Raw genomic sequence first — 23,668 nt, forward strand, 5'->3', positions numbered from 1 at the left:
AAAAACTCACAAAGGCAAAAGCTGGGCCATAGTGGGTTTTTTATTAATTGCCTAGAATTAATTATTTCTTCAAGCCAGAGGAAATGCATCACCCACTCCATCCCCAATGATGTAAACTGGTCCTACCTGGAATATTTCAAAGCCATAGATGTCCAGGACGCCAATGTTGTATTCTTCATGGTCCTTCTCCATCGCTTTGTTGATGGACTAGGAAAAAGTAACCGGCATGTAAATTAACTCCTTTTCTTTCACGTTAAAAATGGGCACGCAAGAGGGAAAGAGAAGCAATTCTGTACACAGCAAACAGACTACACACAGCACATACTAGAGCCTGCTGGAAACAGAGAACAAGAGGACAGGGGAGCCCTGGCCAGTTTGGCTCAGCGGTTAGAGCGTCGGCCTGCGGTCCGTAGAGACCCGGGTTCGGTTCCCGCTAAGGGCACGTACCTCGGTTGCAGTTTGTCCCCGGCCCTGGTTGGTCGTGCGGGTGGCAGCCACTCGATGTGTCCCTTCACGTCGATGTTTCTCTCTCTCTCTCCCTTCCTCTCTCTCCCTCCCACTCTGTCTGTACAAAAAATGGAAAAATATCCTCGGGTGAGGATTAAAAAAAAAAAAAAAAGAGGACAGGGGATTTACAGCTTTAACAAAGTCCCAGGGCCACATCAAGTACTTTGGAAAATGACTAGGATCCCAAAACACTATTATGGTAGGAAAAAACAATGCTTGCTTCATGATGGAAACCATGAAATCCTGGCAGAGTTGGTTTTCTTCGGGAAGTCTTGAGAACGGGAAGAAAATGCCATCTCGGACGATTGAGGTAAAACTTATTTCACATAAAGAAGCCCATTCAGCAGTCATTCCATGATGACCTCACACAGTATACCAGGGACGTCAAGAAGACACTCTTTGTACCCAGGAGCTTACAGAGAGGGAGAGCCGACTATAGGTAAGAACACCAGTAATTATCATTGAAGTGATGATAATAAAAGCAGCTCATGTGTATTTAACATTCGCCTGTTCTGGGCTTTGCTAAGCGCCTTCCATGTGTTGTTTGACTGAATGCTCACTGCGGTTCTCATAACAACAGTGTTAACATTATAATCCCTGAGATCACACTGGGCAGGAGGGAGGGCCTGGGATTACATTTAAATGGTGTGATGCCTAAACCTGCATTCTCGGTCACTGTGACAAGAGATGTGCCATTCAATGGAATGGCTTCATGACAGGAGTACAGGTTAGAGGTGGTTAGTGAAGGCTGCAGGGGAGGAAAGAACATGGGAGAGAAATTCCTGGGGGCGGTGAATGCCTGGATGAACCCCGAAGTACCAGGACTGTTTTCCAGGCCAACAACAACAACAACGAATCATCTTCTGCAAGCTAATGAGTAATACTATGTACAGCACTTGGCCCAGTACCTGGTACATAGTGCTCAGTAAATGTCAGCTCTAATTAGTATCACTCACATCAGGCATCCATCCCTTTTACCACACCAAAAATTAGGGAAGATGGGAAGGAAATAAGGTGGGAAGCCCAGTGCTGGAGGATACACTGAACAAAGAGACAGGAGATGTGGGTTCTGGTTCCGGTTCAGCATGGCCCTCTTGCCGAATGGCCTTGGGCACACACACCAACACTGGGGCCTAACAATGCCCTTGTCGGTAAAATGAGGGCTCTGGACAAGTTAAAAACATGGCTAATGTTTGGCATGACCTTGACCTTCCCAAGCAATCTTACCCTTAAAATAACCACAAGGAGTACACAGAATAATTACCTTAGGCTGCCCTGCCCTACCCACCCCTAACCACACCTAATCATACTTTAACCCTTACAGATGTTGCTGTCCAGGTGCAAACAGACTTTTTTTGGGGGGGTCTAATGGCCATGCTGCTGCCCTTGACCAAGGTTTCCCAGGGTTCTTTCTGCCTTGATCATATAAAAGGCAGAGAAGCAGACAGCTGGAGCGCTGCCAAATTACCTGGGCTTAGTTCCTTGATCTATGACTTAATAGCAGTGTGGCCTTGGGTAAGTCCCTTAACTCCTCTGGGCCGCAGCTCATCTGAGTCGCAGGGCTGTTGTAAGAATTAAATGAGGTACTTTTTTTCTAAAATACTCGGAACAGTGGCTGGCACACAGGAGGGGCCATGTAAGTGTTCGCTATCATCGTTCTCCCCCTCAGGCTGCAGAGACGAACACAGACTGCCCCTGGCAGAGCTGCACGGCAGAAAGACTGATTTTCAGGACCGATATGTGGTATACACATATATATGTATATCTATATCTATATCTATATCTATATATGCAAATGTGTATGTAAGTATCTGTGGTAGTTTTAAAAAACAGACATCCCTTGATATCTTGAGGGAGTGGTTCCAGGACCCCCGTGGATATCAAAATCCATGAGTGCTCAAGTCCCTTATAGAAAAAGTCATAGTATTTGCATATAACCTACACACATCCTCTCATAAACTTTAAATCATCTCTGTATTACTCAAAATATCTCACACAATGTAAATGCTATGTAAATAGTTCTTAAGCCGTATTGTTTGGGGAATAATAACAAGAAAAAAAAATCATCCGTACACGTCCAGTACACACAACCATCATAGGCCTAACTACACAGTCAGTAGCAACATAACATTTATTCATTTTTTGAACATTTTCGATCCGCGGATGATTGAGCCCACCGACATGGAGCCCACCGATGTGGGGGGGCTGATGGTACAAAAAGCCTCTGATATGCTTCCTTCAGAAGCGGAGCCCAATTTCTCTCCCCTTCCACGTGGGCTGCACTCTGTGACTTGCTTCTAATGAGCAGAATACTGCAGAGTGGCGACACTTGAGCCTAAGATGAGGACAATAAAAGCTTGGTGACTTCTGCCTTGTGCGCTCTCTCTCTGAGATCACTCACTCTGGGGGAAACCAGCTTCCAAGTTGGGAGAAGATTCAAGCAGCTCAGAAGGACCTGAGGTGTCCTAACTGCCATGTGAGTGTGTCATTGGGGAACGAGATCCTCCAGCCCCAATCAAGCCTTGGGAGACTGCACCCCCCCAGCATCCTGGCTACAGCCTCGTCCCGGAATCAGAACTATCACCCGAAGCCATTGCCAAACGAGAGAATTATGTTTATTGTTTTAGGCCACTAAGTTTTGGACTAATCAGTACCACAGTGATAAATGACAAATACAATGTTCCTAAATCTTTAGGCTCAAAACTCAAGACAGCTTCATGACCACGGATTTCCTCTTTTCCTGGCCTTCAGTAGTCCTGCTTCTATACAATAAAAGTAGGTTTGCAGTTGTAAGTACGTGAAACACAGAGTTTATTCTTATATTATTATTAATTATTGTGTTCTTTTCCATACGAGCATCTATAAACCTACTTTTGCCCCACCCTGCATTTATTTTGTCCATAAGGGACTGTTACTGGATTAGTGTCTTAGTGGGGAATTCTAGAAGTAAGAGCAGGATTCAGGGTCCCAGGATGAGAGGGTACAGAGTGGAGGAGCAAGATGAAGGTCACAAGGAATGAGCCAAAACACAAGTTCAAAACCCTTAGTGGTTTCACTCTTCACAGCTACAGTGTAAAGCACTCCCGTGCCACCCGTGTTTACTTACATCTACTAGGAAATCGAAGACTCGGGAGTGCAGGGCCTTGGCCAGCGCGTCCCTGGTGTAACAGGCCTGCTCCACGTTGAGGGTCACGTGGATGGACTCCGACTTGCCTCCCCACTTGCTATCCATCTGCCGGCTCGTTAGCTTTTCTTTCAGCCGGTCCTGGTTTATCCCCAGGAGATACGCAGGAAAAGCCAAAACTAGAGAAAACAAAATAAACCATAATCGTCTTTCAGAATTTTAACAGTGCATCTCACAAACGCGGAGGCCCGGGTGCATGCACTTGTACACATGTGCACGTGTGTGTACACACACACACACACACACACACACGGCGCCATCTTCAGTCCCTAAGAACTTTCAGTCTAGTGAAGACCGCTTATCAGCAATCCCACACACATCCATCTGCTTTGTCTTTCCCGTTGTTCTATTACATGAATCAATTCCTATGATGATTGAGACTTCCAATAACACTAATCAGTGAACCGAGAAGGGTGGCAAACCAATCCCCCCTCCTGAGATCACAGCTGAAGGCCTAAAATGGACATCTGCCCAAGCTTGCAGCAAGACAGCCGGAAGGAACTAAATCAAGAAACATTTCTTTGGCTCCAAATAGTGTTTTCTTCCTTTTTGGTACAGTGTTTTCATAGCATCGTTCCCAAAGAGCTTGAAGCACCTGATATCATCCAACTGATAATCACAGCCAATCAAATATTTTTTGAGTAGTTACCATGCATTATTCAAGAGAGAGGGCAGGACACAAAATATTGAAGAAATCCTGAAGACAGTCTAGGGGAGGCGAAAGTGCTTTGCCAAATAAAGAAGCCTGGTAAAAGCTAAATGTGTGACACAGATAGACATTAAAGTCCTGCAGGAATTTAAAACAGAAAGATATTAACTACTTGCTAGGGTGATTGAGGAAGAAGAGGGATTTGGGCGGAGTCTAAAAGAATGGACAGGATTTGTGTAGATGCAGAGGACGAGAAGAGAATGGAATGTGTAAAGGTGAGGAGGCAGGAATGCAAGAGACATGGCCCAGGTGCAGTGAGCAGACCAACCTTGGCTACAGCTGAACGTTAAGGCAGATGATTAAAAGGTTAGGGCAGATCTCAATAGTGGGGAGGATTGAGTGGTCTGAGATATTCAGGCTGGAGTCAAAGGGGCCTGAATGGCTTCTGGGGAGGAGTGTTACAAGATTTCTCTGGGCGTGGTGCATGGCATGAGATGGAGGGTGTTGGTGTTAGTGACATCACAGCATACCCACCCCATCCTGAGGACAGTGGTTGTCAATCTGATAGTAGATTCACCAGGGCAGTGGTGTAGTGGGGTAGTCCCATGGCTTGGCAACTTACTTCTGGCTATGAAACTCCCCAAGAGGAGGGCTGGTGATATAAATGGGAATTTTTCCTGGTCAAACATTCTAATGTGAATAAGTGACACCATCCTTGGGCATGAAAGGATGCTTAGATTTCCCCCAATATTAATGAAAGATTTTTATGGACACAAATCAGAATGCTAAACTGGACTATGAGTCTTCTTTTTCTGCACAAAGCTGTACCAAAATTCTCTGATAAAAGGATTTTGTTAAAGACCTTATTATGATAATGCTCAAAAATCATAAGCCTCCCAATAAAGGACAATGTGTTTGAATTTCACAGACGGTGTTAGAATGAACAGGTCGACATTTCTCAGTACACACCTTCCAATGAGGAGTGACTGCATTTCGAGAAAGTGTGATGCCAGACAAGGCACACGTGCTCCAGGGAGTGTCCACAGAGACGCTGACTGGCAGAGAGCTGCTTTTCACAAAGGGCAGTGAGCACAATCAGACGCACTAATCTGCCAATGGTCATTTCCTTCAGCTTAGTTTTCATACTTGTTCTTAGCCAAAAGGCCGAGAAGCAATGATTTTAGTTTGTTTTTTTAAAACCAAATTTATTGGGGTGACATTGGTTAATAACATCATGTAAGTTTTGAGTGTACAAGTCTATAAGACCTCATTTGTATATTGCACCGTGTGCTCATCACCCCAAGTCTAGTCTCTCTCCGTCACCATCTATTCGACCCCCTTTACCTTTTCTTCTTCCTCACACCCCCTTTAGTTTAGTGTTCGTGTTAACACGTATGTTTAGGATTCTGGATGTGTCTTTCACTAAACAGACACTTACCTTTGCACAGAGCAAAGACATAAGACACCTGTAAATCAGGATGGACACGCAGGGGTGTTGTGAGAATCAAGACTGACATACAAGAGGTCCAGTGAGGGAAGCCGTAATGCTGTCATCACGAGGCACGTAGTCAGGTACACGCATATCTCACTTGACACAGTCAATGGTTTATAGTAAATTCACCAGCGCCCCTCACTCTTCATGGTAGCTACACAGTGACTATTTGGATACAACACATAATTAGCCCCACTTTGTTTTGTAACTGTGAGCTTCTGCCAAGCCCATAACCATGCTAACATGGGAACATGGTTCAAATATTTGGTGAAAAAGTTTGTGCCATTATCTTTATGATACAGCTACAGAAATACAACAAAACAGACTAAGTCCTTGGGTCCTGGAGACAGAACAGTCTGAGACTGAAAAAGCAACATGCCCTGCATGCTTCCACCGCTCACACCTCTGGGCAGAGAGCAGGAGCAAGGGCCGCGGGCACTCGGAAAACAAGGCACGGAGCCCGGCCAAGAAGCAGAGCCACGCGCTTAGGGGAACAGCTCAGTCTAGAGAGCAAATCCAGTACTGGCTTTGAAACAAAATCCATACCATGTTTTTCAAGTATAACCTTTTATGACCTCATATTTTCTTCAGTGGCTGCCCAGGTGCTGAAATTATAGGGCCCCTCATACGGACTTCCTTTAGGCTGTGAATTTCCAGGAGGGTGTGAGTGTGGCCGCAGGAGGCCTGTTGGGGGGGGGGGCACTAATTTAAGAATGCTGATGTCACTCTGGTCTAGTGCATCAGAGTTATGTAGAACACAAAAGAACCCGCTAGAAAGTAATGTTTCAGCACATTTTGATAATGAAGATATATTTCTATTAGTGCATTAAAGAGTAAAGCCAGTCAGAGAAAGACAAGTACCACATGGTCTCACTTATTTGTGGAACATAATGAACACAATAAGCTGTCGACCAAAAGAGATCGAGAGCCATGGAAGGAGGGAACAGACTGACAGACCTCAGAGGGAGGGGGGAGGGGTGGGAAGAGAGAAACCGAAGGACTTCTACGCATATACGCACAAGCCTTGGGCATAGGCAGGTTGGGGAGGACAGAAGGAGGGTGGGAACTGGAAGTGGAGGGGTCAATGGGGAAAAAGGGGGGACATCTGTAATACTTTCAACAATGAAAATAGATAAAAGCTTAAAACTAAAATAATAATAATAATAATAAAGCCAGATTTAATTTTTCTGTTTACATATGACATGTAGAGAAGAGAGAGAAACCAATAAGACACAACAGCACAAAATTCCATTTTACAAATTTAAAATAATTGGCAAGGTAAAATTTTTTTTTTTAAATAAAAACTAATGGGGCAAAGGAGGGGCATCGCCACTTGTACTCCCCATTGGCATTTATGTTGTACTATTTTCCTTCAACAAAATTTTTAGGTTAATTTGGATTTCACATCTTTTGAGCAAGACTTGTTTCCAAAACACTATATTACTCTATTGATACCGACAGGTACACTGGGGCCCAAGCTGAGGTTCGCTCGACTTCTCAGCAATGCAAGGGTTTGGCTCAGGAAATCCTATAGCTCCATTAGTCTAAGGTCAGGTAACAACATTTGTTCTTCTTAATGGCTATTTTGCTTTAGCTGTGATGGGAATCTTACCATTTTCCCCCTACAATAGCTAGAGAAAATTGGCTTTCTTCCACTAAAAAAACACGGGCTAGCATTTCCTTCTAGAGATGTATCTCACCGATATACGCAAATACGGGAAAGACAACACAAACCAGTGGTTCATTTTAGTAGTGTCCATCCAGTACTTAATAGCAGAAGATCCAAACCCACCCTAATGGCCATCCTCAGATGATGATTGTCTCAATGAACTAAAATAGAGCCAATCAATGGAATGCTATGCAGCTGTAGAAAGGAAGAAGCTCCTCGGTGAACTGATATACAATAATCTTCGCGATATAATGCTAAGTGAAAAGGCAACTGTGGATTGTTAGCTGCTTCCATTAATGCACAAGAGTGAAAAAAACGAGTGGATGTGTATCATTGCTCTGGAACGCACACCCCCTGAAAGGAATACAAGAGACTGGAAACATTGGTTTCCTCTGGGGAAGGGAACACGTTGACAGCAAAGGGTAGTCTGGAAGCTTTGACAGGGCACCCATCTGAACCATGTTCCGGTATTAACAGGTGAATAGGAAACAAATTATTGGAAGGAGCACACGTTTCTTTGTTAGACCTCTTTGGTTTCAAGCACAACTTTTCCTGGTCTCCACCACTCCACCACCTCCCACCGGGGAGTTTCCCCGGCAGTTGCCAATCCTGGGCCTCATCCAGCTGGCTGAGGAGGCTACTTCTTGGCCCAAGCACATGGGGAAATGCTAGCTGTGTCCGAGTCGTGACTGTTCTCCGGCATAAAAGAGTAGTAAAGGGCTGTGCTATCCAAGGAGGGGAGAGAAATCCAGGGGACGTTCACAGAAATCACCAAGACACCGAAACTGTCAATGTTAAAAGGCCAAGTGGTAACGACCCTCCTGTATATGCATTTGTTAATGTGAACAGTAATGTCCACAACGTCTAGAAGCATAGTTATTACTATTGTTTTTATTTTTAATTATAATTTTTTGGGTTAATCCTCACCTGAGGATCTTTTTCCATGGATTTTTTTAGAGAGAGTGGAAGAAAGAGAGAGAGAGACCCATCGACCAACTGCCTCCCACTTAACCCTGACCTGGGCCGGGATCGAACCTGCAACCCAGGCACATGCCCTTGACCAGGAACAGAACCTGAGACCCTGCGGTCTGTGGGCTGACGCTCTAACCACTGAGCCAAACCAGCCAGGGCTAGAAACATAGTTATTATTATTATTGTTATTTTTTAGGTTGTGTTTGTGGACTCTACGGACACCCTGTATATTTATTGTTTTCTACCCCATTCCTTTCCCTGGTAAACATATTTCATCTTGCTCTTTATCAGACAGACATCACAAGTTAGCAGAACTTCCCTTTTTATCACAAAAGAAAACAAAAATATAAAAAGAACCTTATTTGGAATGGAAATAGCCTCCCTGCATTGTCAGCAATGAGTGGGATACTATTTATTACTAAGCGTCTAAATTTATCACCCTGGAAGAATGCTGAGAAAGGAAGAAATGTCTCTCTGGGTGGCTGAAGGGTGGGTGGCTGAAAGCAGCCTGGAAAGGCGTCTGCCGCCTCAGAGGCTGCACCACACGCGGTGGCGCTTGTGGTGCACTGTGCCGTGCGCAACCGGTAATGTCTGCAGGAAGGACTCGATTCCTTCTCAAAGAGTGAAGACGGTTGCTTAACTCCTCATGCTCTGACTACTGCAGAGGTGACCATTAAAGGTGATGATCAGCAATCTCGACACAATAGTCCCTGCCCCCGCCCCCATTTTCAGAAATCCAATGTAATCCAACCCATGGGGCAAACTGAATCTGTGAGCTTTCCATATTTACATAAAACCGACCATTCGCACTTCATGAGTTTTCATTTTAGGTGAGTATAGACCCTAAAGATCAGTTACAGAAAAGACTTTTATTAGGAGACAAATCTTTCGAGTCAGTGTAATTCTGCCAGACTTCCTCAAGGTTAATGATGAATCGAAACCAAGTCCTTAGCGGTCTATGGGTGTAACTCTGGTACAGGCCATGTGGGAGGCGGTAGGTGAGGGGCAGGTGCCCAGAAGAGGTTTGGACTCTCAGGGGCCCCTTTGTTCTGCCACAGCAGGACACACAAGACTTCTCCTCTCTTCCCCAAATACCCTGGTTGAGATCTAAGCAAAGGAAAGCGGTGGGTTATTTTTGATGGTGCTAAACAACAGCTTCCCCTTGTTCAACAACCATGGGCCAGAGCTACTCACATTCTTCACTCTCCACAGCGGCATAATTGCCAACTTCTTTGAAGCTGATGTTTCCCAGGTGGAGAACGCCAGCCACTATCTGCAGCACCAGCGTCTGCTCCTCCGCGAAGATCCCGATCACATTCATCGCGTGCTGGAAGCGAAGAGAGAAACTGTCCACACGAGCTGGTCACCAACTTTATAAGCACAAGCTTAGATGGGGTGGTGCAGTTACATGTGGCTTAGCTTGCGAGGGCAGCTGGGAGGCCGGGTAAGACATTATCCCTGACCAATGCACACGCACGCATCCTACTCAAGTCTCAAAATCGTGCTGGGAAGGCAGTTCTGTCCTTAAACAGAGCATGCAACCCTCCAGGAATAAGGGCCAAGAGCTGCAGGAGGAAGGACCCTCAGCTGGAGCAGCAGCTGTGCACAAAGCCAGCAAGTCCATCCTCATCCCTCGGTGCCCATGTCCAGCATTTCCAAATGACTCAGGTCTTTCCCTTCACTGGGAGGACTGAAACCAGACTGTACTTGCAAAAAGATCTCCATCAAAAATCTCCAGGAAATCAAATAATAATATCACCAGGGAAGTCTTATTTCTGAGGTCTATAAAACCTAATAAAAGCAGCTGAAAGGCTTGTCTTCGATATCCATCTTATTTTTTTAATCCTCACCTGAGGATATTTTTCCATTTATCTTCAGATAGAATGGGAGGGAGGGAGGGAAGGTGGGAAAGGGAGAGGGAGAGGGACAGAGAGAGAGAGATGTGAGAGAGACACATTGATCAGTTGCTTCCCACACGACCCCGACCAGGGCCAGGGATGAACTGAGACTGAGGTACGTGCCCTTGGCCAGAAGCGAACTCTTTGGTGCATGGGCTGATGCTCCAACCACTGAGCCAAAATGGCCAGGGCCGGTATCCACACCTTAAAGGAACTTGACTCCGGGACCAGTGCAGGCCCCTGATCTGCATGGCTTCAGCTAGTTCCCTCAGGGCCACGGGGCCTCCTGGTGTCTTCTGTTTTCCTGGTACCTAGGAAAAATATCCTGCCCCTTTCAAGAACAAATATCAGCTTCCTTCAAACTGTACCTCCAAATGTCCATTTAGGGTCTCCCACTGGGTTCTGAATCTGGGCTGGAAGCTGACTCGAAAGGTGATGCATTTCTTTGAGGCTAAATGGGTGACCAGCCCGCCTCCAGAAAGTTCTAGATGGATTTATTAAGTTGTTTCCCGAGGATGTGACCCGGGTTCCCCCTTTGTACTGTAACATACACACCACGTGATGAGTGTGGGGAGAGGGTGGCACTCTGACCTGAACGGTACAGGTGAAGGGCCAGTGGGTGGAGGAAAGCCTGAAGGTGCTCTAAAGCCCGATTAGGGTCGCAAGCGCGCTCTGCTTTGCCTTTCTAAAGAGACAGCTCAAGCCCTGGCCCGTTTGGCTCAGCGGTTAGAGCGTCGGCCTGTGGTCCGGAGAGACCCGGATTCGGTTCCCGCTAAGGGTACGTACCTTGGTTGCAGTTTGTCCCCGGCCCTGGTTGGGTTGTATGGGTGGCAACCTCTCGATGTGTCCCCTTGACATCGATGTTTCTCTCTCTCTCTCTCTCTCCCTCCCACTCTATCTGAACAAAATATCAAAAAATGTCCTCGGGTGAGGATAAAAAAAAAAAAGAAACAGCTCAACAATTGTGCCAGCTGTCAGTAAGCAGGAAAGGTAAATGCACTACTCACAACAGTTTTTATCTGCTAATCAGAACTCTTGCAGGGGGTACTGACAGTCACTTTTTTTAAACCCATCTCAGATCATTAAGTGGTCGTCTGGCAGCTGGGCAGGTGCTGTTGCAAGGTGCTTTAAACGTGTGTTTTGCGAAACAGACCGCTTATAGCAGAAGGAGGTGGAAATTTCATGCTGCTCTTGGCTTTGCTAACATTCACTGCCTTCTCTGCTGGTGGCAACATCCCGTCTGCAGAGCAGAACCTGCCTGGCCCCACGCCAGCACTTACCAGGGTTTCCTGAAACTCCCGCCTGTCATCGATGTCATCCACCTTGTAGGACCCAGAGAGGCTCAGGTAGTAATAATAGTCCATGCTGGTGATGCCGAGGCTGTGCTTCTGCTCCGCAGAGGCGCCCTCGATGAGCTGGGGCAAGAGAAAGTGGGGTGTGTGTGATGTGGCCCTCAAAGTAGTCAAAGGCACCTCATGGTTCCTGCCGCCACCACCCCTGAGCACGGGCGATGGGACTTTCCAGCCCTGCTTTCTAAAAGGATCGGTGGTCCTGTCTCCCACCTGACGGGGCCTCAGGATTTCTGCTCTACTTGTGATAGCCCAAGGTCTTCTCTGCAAATTCTAGTTCTTAACTCCCTGGTCAGACCTGCAAGAGCTGAGAAGTTCCCCTCGTCCAGTGAGGTGAGCACACTGCAGTGCTGCGGCGGGGCCATCCCACAGCGGAGTGGGAACCAGGCCAGGTTGTAATGACGTCATTCCTGCTCAACCTGCTTAGGGCTTTTCAGAGTGCAGCTGGCCCTCCCCGCTTCTCACTGCTGGGTGCGTGTGCAGAGACCGCCTCAGGTCCCGCACTCGGGCGTTCTGAAACCAAATGAGTGTCCCTGGCTTTTGTTCCACCTCTGATACCTGCCTTAGGTCTGAGCAAGACCCTCTTAAAGGGCTCCCACCAGTGAGGCGCGGGACATGTTTAACCATCAGCTCTTGGGGGCGGGGGAAATCGATGAGTAGTGTTTGCCAGTTTCCATGGTGTAAATACACCGACTCTGACTGACTGCAAACCGATAAGAGAATGTCACTGAAGGAAGAGGTAGGAAGGGACACACACAGCCCACATGGCCCGTGCAGCCAGCTCCAGCACCCTGCTGGCTCCAAACCCACAGGACTTAGGAAACTGGAGACAGTTCCTATCCACACTTCTCCACTGTGGTCAAGTTCCTCATGTCAACTCAACAACACATCCCCCAAACAGAAAACTCATCTCCACTGCCGAGAAGTTCTAAGTCATCCCATGACATTAGGTTCCCTTAGTTCTCGTCCTACTCTGTTTGAAATCGTGTTGTACCACCTCTTTCTGTCTTTCCCTTCCGTGTTTTTATTTCTTTGGTCTCAGAAAAAGCGTTCCTTACCCTTCCTCAGCCTTCTCCCCACCCACCTCGCAAAAGCCCTCACGTGCATTGTCACAACCCCCACCCCCAACTTTCTTCTATCTACAAACACGTGGTGCCCTTTTGCCTCTTTAAAAACTTTCCTTTCACTCGGTGACTCCTTCAAGCTGCAGGCTCTACTTTCTCACCACGACTGAACCACCTGTTCTGGCTTCTCCCCTCACCATTCTGAGGAAGTGAGTCTCGTGACTACTCTTCCCGGTGGCTAAGTTCAGCAGCCCCGCCCAGCACCTGCGAGAGCTCCGAGCGCTCGGTCCCGCGGCCCATCCTCCTGACGTCCCCTGGCTTTGGTGACTCTGCAGGTTCCTGGCTGTCCTCCCTGACTGACCCCTGGGTTCCGCAATGCCTGCTCAACCTGCACACAGTCCCCAGGCCCCCAGTCCTGCACAGACATGGTTTTTCTTTCCACGCTCACTCCCACGGGAGTCTCTTCTGTTCACAGCTTCAACTTGATGTCAGAATCTTTGCCTCCATCATCTCCTAAGCTCATCCCTTCCAAGGCCCTTAGTCTGCTGGGTTCACACCTGTGGGCAGAGGGCTTCTGGGGGCAGGGAATGGGGCTGCATTTGTTGACAGGAGTTCTGGAAACAATTATGAATTTCGCTCTAGTGCTTCATAAGCGATATACTACGGGTGTGATGCATAAAATTATTTTTCTATCATCTGTACATATTGCTTTGATTAACACAATGAAAAGCATTACTGAATTCACAAAAGCTTTTGGTCATTCATGTATTCTTTCAGCCAACATATACCAACTAGAAGAACTATTTGCCATCATCTTAGACATCTATGTAATTGATGAGACTGAATGTGAGCTACCAACACAGATTAACTTCCTTCTAATCCAGTGATCTTCAATCGGAACACAAAAATAGTTGCAGCCCTTTCTTCAAGGAAAATCTAATGTGGGTCCCCAATATATGAAACACTAATCTATAAACTCATACAAGAAGAAATTGTCTATGGTATCATTATATATTTTAAATCCTTAAAAACATTTTTCAAAACAGCTGAGTCCGGTGATTACTGAAGACTGGAACATAATTTAAAAGCATCCTCCACCCTGCTCTAGCCCCAGAGTCTCCATGCTTCTGAGTGTCTAAGTCAGAACTTTTTGACCTGACATTAAGATCCACAGCCAATGGAGGAAGGCAGGAGAGGGTAAAGGGAGTATAAATGGTGATGGGGTGGGGGAGGATCTGTAGCCTATTTCGAGTCTTTCGTCCAATGGTTCACCTTTTGGCGACTTCTGGGAGGCCTGGCTCCCACCTCCACGCTGCGCCCAGGCCTCCTGACCTGCCCGAGCAGGCTCCCCTCGGTGCCCTGCACCTCCTTAACGTCCCTCTCCTGACCATCCCAGTCAATCTCCCCACGAGAATTTCTATTTGGCAAAGAATAAAATTTTCGTTTGGAAGTTATAGCAACACTTTCTTGGTTATTTAACTTTGGGGAATGTTTGTCTTCTTACCCCATCTAGAACTCGCTCTCCCTTGCAGTTAGGGACATTCATTCTTAAACTCTCTGCCCACTGCCTGACACGTGCTATTGGGATCAGTGCTCTGGGCTTGCAGACCAGAGTGTGTGAACCTGGAGAAGGAATAAAGAAGCAGGGAAGAAAAAACATAAAGGAAAACCTGGTAAAATATGTGAAAACTCCGCTCTCCAGGGTTCCTCATCACCACCCTAGATTTTTCCAGAAGGAAGTTGGAGATCTTTCCACCGTCTGGTTCCCCACCTGGACTGAACTGGATTTCAAAGTATTTTCCCTGCAAGAAAGTTAGGGATTTCCTTCAATGGTCAGTCAACAAAAACATGATGTTCCAAGTAGGCTTTAGATACAGTATATAATTCAAGGAAATTCATTAATGCTGGATACATTCTGAATTATTCCCAGATCTGGTCTAGATGGCCTCATTTTTTTTTTTTTTTTTTTTTTAATATCAGACAATAGCCTGTACTTTTGTCCAATCACACAATTTTGTATGGAGAGAGAAAATCTATCATTCTAGCCCGACTAAATAAGGACATGTTATACTCCTTGCTCATTTTCCTGCTAGGGGCTTGCTAAGCAGGAAGCTGTAAAGAATGGGACAGAAAACCCTGCGGCCCCGTTCGACCTACTGAGCCTGACCTCTAGCAGCCTCTTTCAGAAAAAGCACATTTCCCGCTGACAGACGGTACTGGCTCTGGGCAAAAGCCATCCCTTTTACTTCTGGAGTATCGAAAATTCTTATATAAAACAAAAACACTTGATTCTAAATAAAGTTCTTTGCAGCTCGTTGTGGGTGTGGAGTTTTTCATTACTGTGGTGGTTAATATTTCCTTCTAAATGACGGCAACTGGGGAACAAAGGAGAATAAAACCTTGGAATTTAGCTGGAAAAGGTGCCCAGATTGTTAAGTAAATGACATTTCCCACCCTTATTAGACACTAGCTTCTCTGCAGGCCTCAGAAAGGTCTAGAGGGGTAAACAAACATAAACGAAGGAGAAGATGGGACTGTGGACGTAAGGCGTGGTATGGCCTAGGGTCAAACTGGAAAGCATGCCCAGCCTGACTGTACTCACATGTAATATTTTTAAAATGTGTATGCTGATGAATTCCACCCATCTCAGAGCTGAATGCTGCCAGGCCGCAAGTCTGAGACTAGAACCATAAACTCATTAAGGACGAGGAAAGCACACTGTGTATTTTTCCTATTGCCCATAGCGCCCGGAACATGCTGTGTTTCTGTTATTTACTGATTCCAGGTATTCAAAAAGCTAAAAAGAAAGCTGCCCTCTAATGGTATATTTGTCTTAATGTGATGACTCCTCCCCACCCCTTCCCCAAAATAAACCCCCAAACAAGCACCCAGAGGCACCAGACAGAGAGGGAGCGCTGACCACTGCTCTCCCGAATGACAGTGGTCCCTGAGGAAAGCTTGCTGAGGAAGATCCCCTGAGCTTCCCGTGGCAGCCATCCTTCACCGCCTTTTGCTTTTAGCATGTTCTGGAGGGAGTAGTAATTCAGTGTCCATTCATGTTCCTCCCCAACCTCCACCATTCTCCATCAAGTGGGGGTGGGAATGAAACCAAACAGGACATCACATCTAGGAAGGGCAGATGCTGGAATAGAAACTCTCAAACCCTTCAAGTAGTGGTTGGAAACCTTGGCCGCCTATTAGAAAGCCATGGGAGCCTTTAAGAAATGCCGATGCTGCCTGGCTGGTGTGGCACAGTGGATGAGCGTCGACCCATGCACCAAGAGGTTGCCAGTTTGATCCCTGGTCAGGGCACATGCCCAGGTTGTGGGCCTGATCCCCAGTGGCAGGCGTGCAGGAGGCAGCCGATTGATGTTCTCTCTCATTGATGTTTCTCTCTCTTTCTCTCTCTCCCTTCCTCTCTCCCTAAAAGTCAATAAAGGTGGGGGGGGGGGGAGAAATGCCGATGCCCAGTGTCATCACAGATAAGTAAGTCAAAGCTTCTGGGGAATGGTGTCCAGACCCGAGCAGTTTTAAAAAACCCAGGTGTGCCCTGGCCAGTTTGGCTCAGTGGTTAAAGCATCAGCCCACGGACCAGAGAGTCCTGGGTTCGGTTCCCACTAAGGGCATGTACCCCGGCCCTGGTTGGGGTTGTGTGTGTGGCAACCAGTCGATGTGTCTCTCTCGCATCAGTGTTTCTCTCCCTCTCTCCCTCCCACTCTGTCTGAAGATAAATGCAAAAATGTCCTCGGGTGAGGATTAAAAAAAAAAAAATCCAGGTGAGCCCTGGTCAGTATGGCTCAATTGGTTAGAGCATCATCCTGTGCACCGAAGGGTTGTGGGTTCAATTCCAGGTCAGGGCACATACCTAGGTTGTGTGTCCGATTCCTGGTCTGGGTATGTACAGGAGGCAACTGATTAATGTTCTTTTTCACATCTCTCTTTCTGTCTCCCTGTCCCTCCCTCCCTTCCTTTCTCTAAAATCAATAGACATATCCTTGGGTAAGGATCAAAAACAAAGGGCATCTGGATTAACAGCTGTCTCCCATCTCAGCTGGGCAGATGGAATCCCCGCTGATTTTCACAGCCTGGTATCATGTGGGCTCCTCTTCCCGACACTGGTGCTCCAGGCTGGGGAGCCCGCACCCCTCAGGAGGGGCCTGTGCAGCTCAGAGACCCCTCTGGGAGCTCAACGGCCCCACGTGGCTGCGGGCCAGCCTTTAACCCTCTCCGCTCCTCCTACCAGCCTCCACGTGTTTCTTCTATAGAGCCTTAGTTCTAAAACCGTGTTTGACTACGCTAGCCTTCGGAGGTTATCCAGGTGATTGTTCTATAATTTAGCTGCAATTTTCATATGGTGCTGGGAGGACGTGAGTGTAACTTCCTCCTACTCTACTGCCATCTTGGATCCCCTGTTCTTTTAAAAAATATATGTTTTGATTGATTTAGAGAAAGAGGAAGGGAGAGAGAAACACACACATTGATGTGAGAGAGAAACATTGATCGGCTGCCTCCTCATTGGGGATCGAATCTGCAACCCAGGTATGTGCCCTGACTGGGAACCAGGACCTCTCAGTCCACGGGACGACGCTCAGTTCACTGAGCCACACCAGCTGGGCATTGGATCCTCTATTCTTAATTATGTTTTATATAATGTGCATTTTACAATAAACACTTGACCATATTGTAAATATTGTCCTTTAACCCTTTTTTTTCTTTTCTTTTTTTAAAATTTAACAATATACTATGGATATCTTTTTAAAAAGTCATTATTAAGAGAACTTAGATGTCTTACCCTAAAAGTATTGTTGGGTCAAAAACAATGAACATTTTCAATTTTGATAAAGATGACCAAATTGCTCTCCAGGAGAAATGTGTTCATTTTCAACCAATAGTGTCTTTTCTCTGGTATTATCAATCTCCCTAATGTTTGCCCACCTCAGAGACAGAAAACGATGTGTGGTTTTAATTTACATTTCTCTCATTCTTCGTGGAAATATCTTTTGATGTCCATTAGGTGTTATTCTGTGTGTATGAATTGCCCATACCTTTTCCTGTCTTTTCATTAGGACTGCAAGACATTATGTTCTAATCAGAAAAATTAAAATTGCTGAGTATTTTTGTTTTGTTTTGTTTTACAAAAACTGTCTGATGTATCATCCTTGTCCAAAGATAAAGAATAACTTCTATTGGGAAAAAAAAATCAAGAGTAATATTGATTTCATTGTTTTCTGCTCTCTAAGGAAGGCAAAAGAGGGAGGATGGGTAGCAAGAGAGTTAAATTTGGTCAAGTCCATTTTTACAAGGCAGATGGAGACTGAAAGGAAAAAACGGTCAAGTGGAAAATTCATTCACATCTCCTTTTCGGTCGTGCTACCTGGACTCTTCTTCAAGAGAACACAACCCAGGCATTGAACAAAAAATAAGACAGATCAACGAATGAATACACAGTGTGAATAATACTGAACCACAAGGAAAATAAGGGCAATTCTGACATATATAAACCACCGGAGAAACTTAACAGTTTCAGCAAGAGAACTTAATAAGAATTCTCTTGGAAAATAGAAGTTTCCTTACAAAAAAGAAGGGTGAAAAAGAAATCCCTTTTCTCCAAAATTGCCACTTATTTGTTTAAAAATGATCCAGAATCAGCCTCACAGATGGGCCCCCGAATGCTTCACTGCCAGACATAACCTGTGAGATAAGATGCAAAATCTACATAAATCAAAGCCACTGGGCAAATACTCCGTTTTTTGTACATGTGGCTTTTTGTCAAGGGGAACCTAGTTCTTCTCATCCTCGCCTCAGGAGACACACAGACAGAAAAGCGTTTTCATGGGCATTTGTGATCATGCATCCGGCCGGCACATTCATTACCTTGGGTAAGGGGGCCGGTCAGGAGGCAATCGGTCAGCTTAGGTCCCATCATTGGGGGGTGTTATTATGTTACATGAACACACATAAAACGAACACACCAAGCTATGGGGGAGGCGGCCGGCTCACACTGCCGACGGAGAGGAGGGTTCACTCCGAGGTGCTGGATGAATGTGTCTGTCCCCTGCATTTTCCACAGTCTGAGCACAAGCAGGGCAAGAAGGCCCTGGGACCTCGTCCCACTCACGTCTTTGTCTGGGAAAGAAGGTCTTTCCTTCAGGGCTCAAAGCAAACTCCTCCAGCACCAATTTTTATTTTCCTTAGTAAGGCAACCCAAGTTGAGAACTGTTTCCAAAAATTATCTGATTTCTATCCCAGCGTTCAAAAATAACTTCAGTTAAAGGGCACACTGAAGCCATCACGCTGCTGGAGGAAATGAAGAAAAGATGGAAAAGGCAGCCTCCTGATGACATGTGAAAAGCTCCCGTTTCCTTGGGGACACCGGACTTAAACCAGGAATATCCGCACCAGCAACCAGGTGGCACTCTCGGAACCGGGGGGAAGACTTACGAATCGGCTGGAGTTGTTGTTCCGGACCGTCTTGGCGTTCCCGAAGGCCTCCAGCAGCGGGTTGGACTGCAGGATGATGTCCTTGACGTGCTGTCGCAGCAAACAGACCAGGGGTTAGGAAGCTGCCAACACCTACCCGGTGGAAAGCCAAACTCTCCCTAAGGACCCGGCTCTCGCATGCGGTAGGGAGAGACCACAAATCCACGGGTCCCTGCGGTTTCTGGGGGGGGGGGGTATTCTTTTGTCTCAGAAGACTTGAACCTATGTGTGTGTTTGTGTTTTCCAACTCCCCTTTTAAAAAAAAATTTTTTTTTCTTTATTGATTTTAGAGAGAGAGGAAGGGAGAGGGAAAGAGAGAGATAGAAACATCGATCAGAGAGAACATCGATTGGCCACCTCCTCCTGCATGCCTCCCACTGGGAACTGGGCCCACAACCTCGGCATGTCTGTGTCCTGACCGGGAATCAAGCTGGTGACCTCCTGATGCATGGGTCAACGGTCAACCACTGAGCTATGCCAGCCTGGGCACCAACTCCCTTGACTCGATTCAAACAGGAGGCCTGGAGCCAGGATTCCACCGGTAAATCAGGATCTACAAACATTCCCGGACTGGACTTCCACACGAGATGCACTTCACCCCACACTTCCTGGGGTGCCGGGACTCCCAGCAGGAAGGGACTGAAGCAGTGCAGGGGCACCTCCTTGCTGTTCTGATCAAAACCTTTACTGTCACCATCCCTCCGCTCCCCAGCTGCTCGCCCTGCCTGTTGCATCCTCACCTCCACCCTGGTCACTGCGAGTGACAGGTACCTTAAAGGAAATTAAACAGTTCCTCCTCCTCACACAAGGTTGTAGACACAGTTTTGTGCTTCCCCAACTTTAATATGCGCCAGTCACCTTGGGATCTTGTTAAAATGCAGGTGGGGTTCATTCAGCAGGTCAGAGGCAGGGCCCGAGAGTCTGCGCTCCTAACCAGCCCGCGGGCGCAGCTGGTTCCGCCGGCTCAGAGCCACACTTTGAGCAGTAAGGGCGACGCTGGCTCGTACGCAACAGTCCTGGCCTACTGGAGGGGAAGACTCTGGGTTTCAAACACCCTAGTTCTGTGCCAGACTGAACCCCATGGGCAAGATAGCTCGATAGATAGGAGTTGATGTTGGAGAGGTCTTTCAACAAGTGAGTCATTCCTTGTACTTCTAATTATTCACATGCTGTGGTTAAACATGTTCCAGAAATAACAAGCCTTTGGTTTGTGCTCTGTAGCTACTGACTAATTTCAAGCCAAGAGCTCTGCATCATTGTCCTCATAGGAAAACAGGAAGAGAAAAGTCAACATTAAATGTCTGCAGTCGGGCCACTAAGTCATGGTCTGGAGAAAACAGGACTGGATTAAGGCACTGACTACTAATTGACTATGTAACAGGCAAAGTGTTGTTCCCTTTGGTACCCTCCTGAACACGCAAAAGAGGAAGGACTGGAATGACATGGACCAGGGGCATGTCATTAGCGATGGCACCACAGGCAAACCTGGGTGGTCCCTCTTTGGGGTTAGTTTCAAAGCTTAGGAATATTACTTCCAAGCCAACTTTTCTCCTTTAAAAACTCATGGATTTATATAAATCTTGCTGTTCTTTGGAAAATTAATTCTGACATGTGGATCTTCACTAATCCTTTGTATCTTGTCATTTGCCGGTCAGCCACGCCTACACCATTTATCAGCACTCAGCCTCTCGTAGGGAGAGAACAAAAGAAAGGCCTTCTCCTTATCTCTTGCCTTCTTTAATTACTGACTTGTTAATTGAGAATCTTTATGCATGTATCCATTCATCCATCCACCCATCCACCCACCCACCATCAAGATGTCCAATAGAATGTCGTGGTAAGTGTATTGGGCAAAGAGAAAGAGCAAATTCCGATAAAGGAACAGCCCACCCACAAAACAGCATCCTGGATCCCTGTCCTCATGTCCGTCTTCTAGGGAGAGGGTGTGATCACACGAACGGGGAAAAGCAATGACCGCGCCACTCCCATCGAGGTGCTGGAGGGCACCCCTGTCCACACGGAAGCCAGGTGCCACGCGTGACTCTGGCCAGCAGCACAGGAGTCCTGACTGAGCTGTGCTGCAGACTGAACACACCCTGGAGTTCAAAGATTCGGCACAGAAAGAGTATAAAATATGTCATCAATTTTTTTATATTGATCGTATGCTGAAATGATCATGTTTTAGATATATTGGGCTAAATAAAACGGAGTTGAAAAATTAATTTCACAGGCCTCTTTTAACTTTTTTGTTTTCACAGGGTTACTTGAAAATTTTAAAATTACGTATGTGACATGCACCCACTTCCTCCTGGACAGTGCCGCTCTAGGTTTTCCTTTCCTGCAGCACAGACAATTACGGACAGTACACAATAACTCGATAGTGATCAGAAATGACTATGTTACTGGTTTATGTATTTACTATACTTTTTGTTGTTCTTTTAGAGTATACTGTTTCTACTTATAGAAAAGGTTTGCTGTGAAGTATGCAGTGTTACCCCAGCAGAAGCCTCGTCTCTCGTGGTCATTACACATCTCTTAATGGCATCATGTTTCATGTGCTTGATTTAACCTCCTGTTGTTTTGCACAGTAACGTGCTGTGCAGGCTTGTAGCCCTGGAGCACCGGGCCTGATGCATTTCTCAGGACAGCTCCCCATGGGGAAGCAGCGCCTGCTGCAGAGTAGGGTAGAGCTGCGTCTGCCCCGTTCCTCGTGCTGTGCCCTCGGATGTGGTGCTTCTCTGCCTGGACTGTATTTCCCGCCTTAGCTTTTCACTTGTGAATCCTCTGGGTCTTCCCGCTTTCCTAATGTTTACTCTCCAAACTGTCCTTCTGCCTTTCTCTCTCTCCCTACCCATTTAAAACTTTTTGTAAATTTCCTGAACTGGAAATTTATCCACATAGTTCAACCATGAAAAGGGTCAAAGGGTATGCAGGGAGAGAATGCCCTTCCCTCAGCCTCCCAGAGTCCATCCCTGAAGAAATCATCATCAGTTTCTTATATAACCTTCTAGAGAAATGTTATACATATCCAAAAAAATACTGATATATGTGTGCTTCACCCTCCACAAATGGCAGAACATTAGGCAAAATGTCCTGAACCTCACTTTTTGTAATTCATGATGTATTTTGGAGATCATTCTCTATCAACACATGAAGCTTCATTTTTCATGGCTGTCTAATATTCAATTGTATTATGAACCATAAGCTATTTCACCAGTTGGCAACTGGTGAGCATTTAAGTTGTTTCCAGTGTTTTACACAACAAAAAAGTGCCACATCAAACAACTTTGTACAAGTATCGTTTTGCATACATTTCAGTACATCAAAAGAATACATTCTCTTAAGCAGAATTAACCAGTCAAAAGCTACAGGCACATAGATTTGATAGAGTTTGTTGAAATGATCTCCAGAATAGTTCCTGCTCCTACCAGGAATGTATGAGATGGATTATTCCCTCTTTTTTTTTAACCAACAGAAAGAATGTTTAAAACATTACAAAATTGTTGCCATTCTAACAGTTAGAAGTCATTTTTTAGTATAGTTTTTTTTTTTTTAATCCTCACCAGAGGACATTTTTGCATTTATCTTCAGATAGAGCGGGAGGGAGAGAGGGAGAAAGAGAGAAACATCTATGTGAGAGACACATCGAGTGGTTGCCACCCACACTACCCAACCTGGGGCCGGGGACAAATTGCAACCAAAGTACATGCCCTCAGCGGGAACCGAATCCGAGTATCTCTGGACTGCAGGCCGACACTCTAACCACTGAGCCAAACCGGCCAGGGCTGGTCAGGGCAATTTTTAATTTGCACTTCTCTTATTATCATGGGGTGAGCAAATCTTCATTTTATGAGTCATTTATATTTCCTTTTCTGAGTTGTCTTTCATGCTCTTTGTGTTTATTGTCCTTTTGGATTTTATTTTATTTTTTTATATTTACTGATTTGTAGGAGCTCATTCTACACTGGTATCTCCATCTCATAACATGCTATTTCTTTGCAGGTCTCAAGTTTCTTGGTTATAGAACCAATATCTTTTCAGTGGAAGAAAAATTCTTTTTGAAACAGCCAATGGAGCCCCTTACATTTTATGTAGGACAGGGTCTCAAAATTGCCTGTATCACCCACTCACCTGGACCTTGGGGCCGCCTCCAGACACTCTGGAGATGTAACCCATGATGTACTTGGCCGCCACCGTCTTTCCAGCACCACTTTCACCACTGAGGAAAGAAAGACAAAAATACCCGCCCATGATGTGGATTACAAACAGTTCCCTCTCCTCCGGACCCACCCCCTCCCTCACCAAACAAAAAAGAAAAGAGGCAGAAAGAAATTCAGTAAAAAAAGGACAACCCTGACTGAGAAAGGCAAGTCACGGCAGGATCAGGCCCCCTCGCGACCTGCA

General features: G+C 46.1%; 1 protein-coding gene across 1 annotated transcript in view; it reads right to left on the reverse strand.

Annotated features, from left to right (window-relative positions):
* The window catches only part of MYO1E (myosin IE), a 200,584-nt gene that overhangs the window by 66,749 nt on the left and 110,167 nt on the right, over positions 1-23,668 (reverse strand). The window contains exons 5-11 of the mRNA XM_036269692.1: positions 23,396-23,483; positions 19,226-19,315; positions 14,455-14,586; positions 11,652-11,786; positions 9,668-9,800; positions 3,614-3,810; positions 127-207 (exon numbers count right to left, since the gene is read on the reverse strand). Of these exons, the coding sequence (XP_036125585.1) occupies positions 127-207; positions 3,614-3,810; positions 9,668-9,800; positions 11,652-11,786; positions 14,455-14,586; positions 19,226-19,315; positions 23,396-23,483 (856 nt within the window). The remainder of the gene's footprint in view (positions 1-126; positions 208-3,613; positions 3,811-9,667; positions 9,801-11,651; positions 11,787-14,454; positions 14,587-19,225; positions 19,316-23,395; positions 23,484-23,668) is intronic.

The sequence above is a fragment of the Molossus molossus genome, unplaced genomic scaffold (assembly GCF_014108415.1).
Source record: "Molossus molossus isolate mMolMol1 unplaced genomic scaffold, mMolMol1.p scaffold_m16_p_1, whole genome shotgun sequence".
In the NCBI taxonomy this organism is placed as follows: Eukaryota; Metazoa; Chordata; class Mammalia; order Chiroptera; family Molossidae; genus Molossus; species Molossus molossus.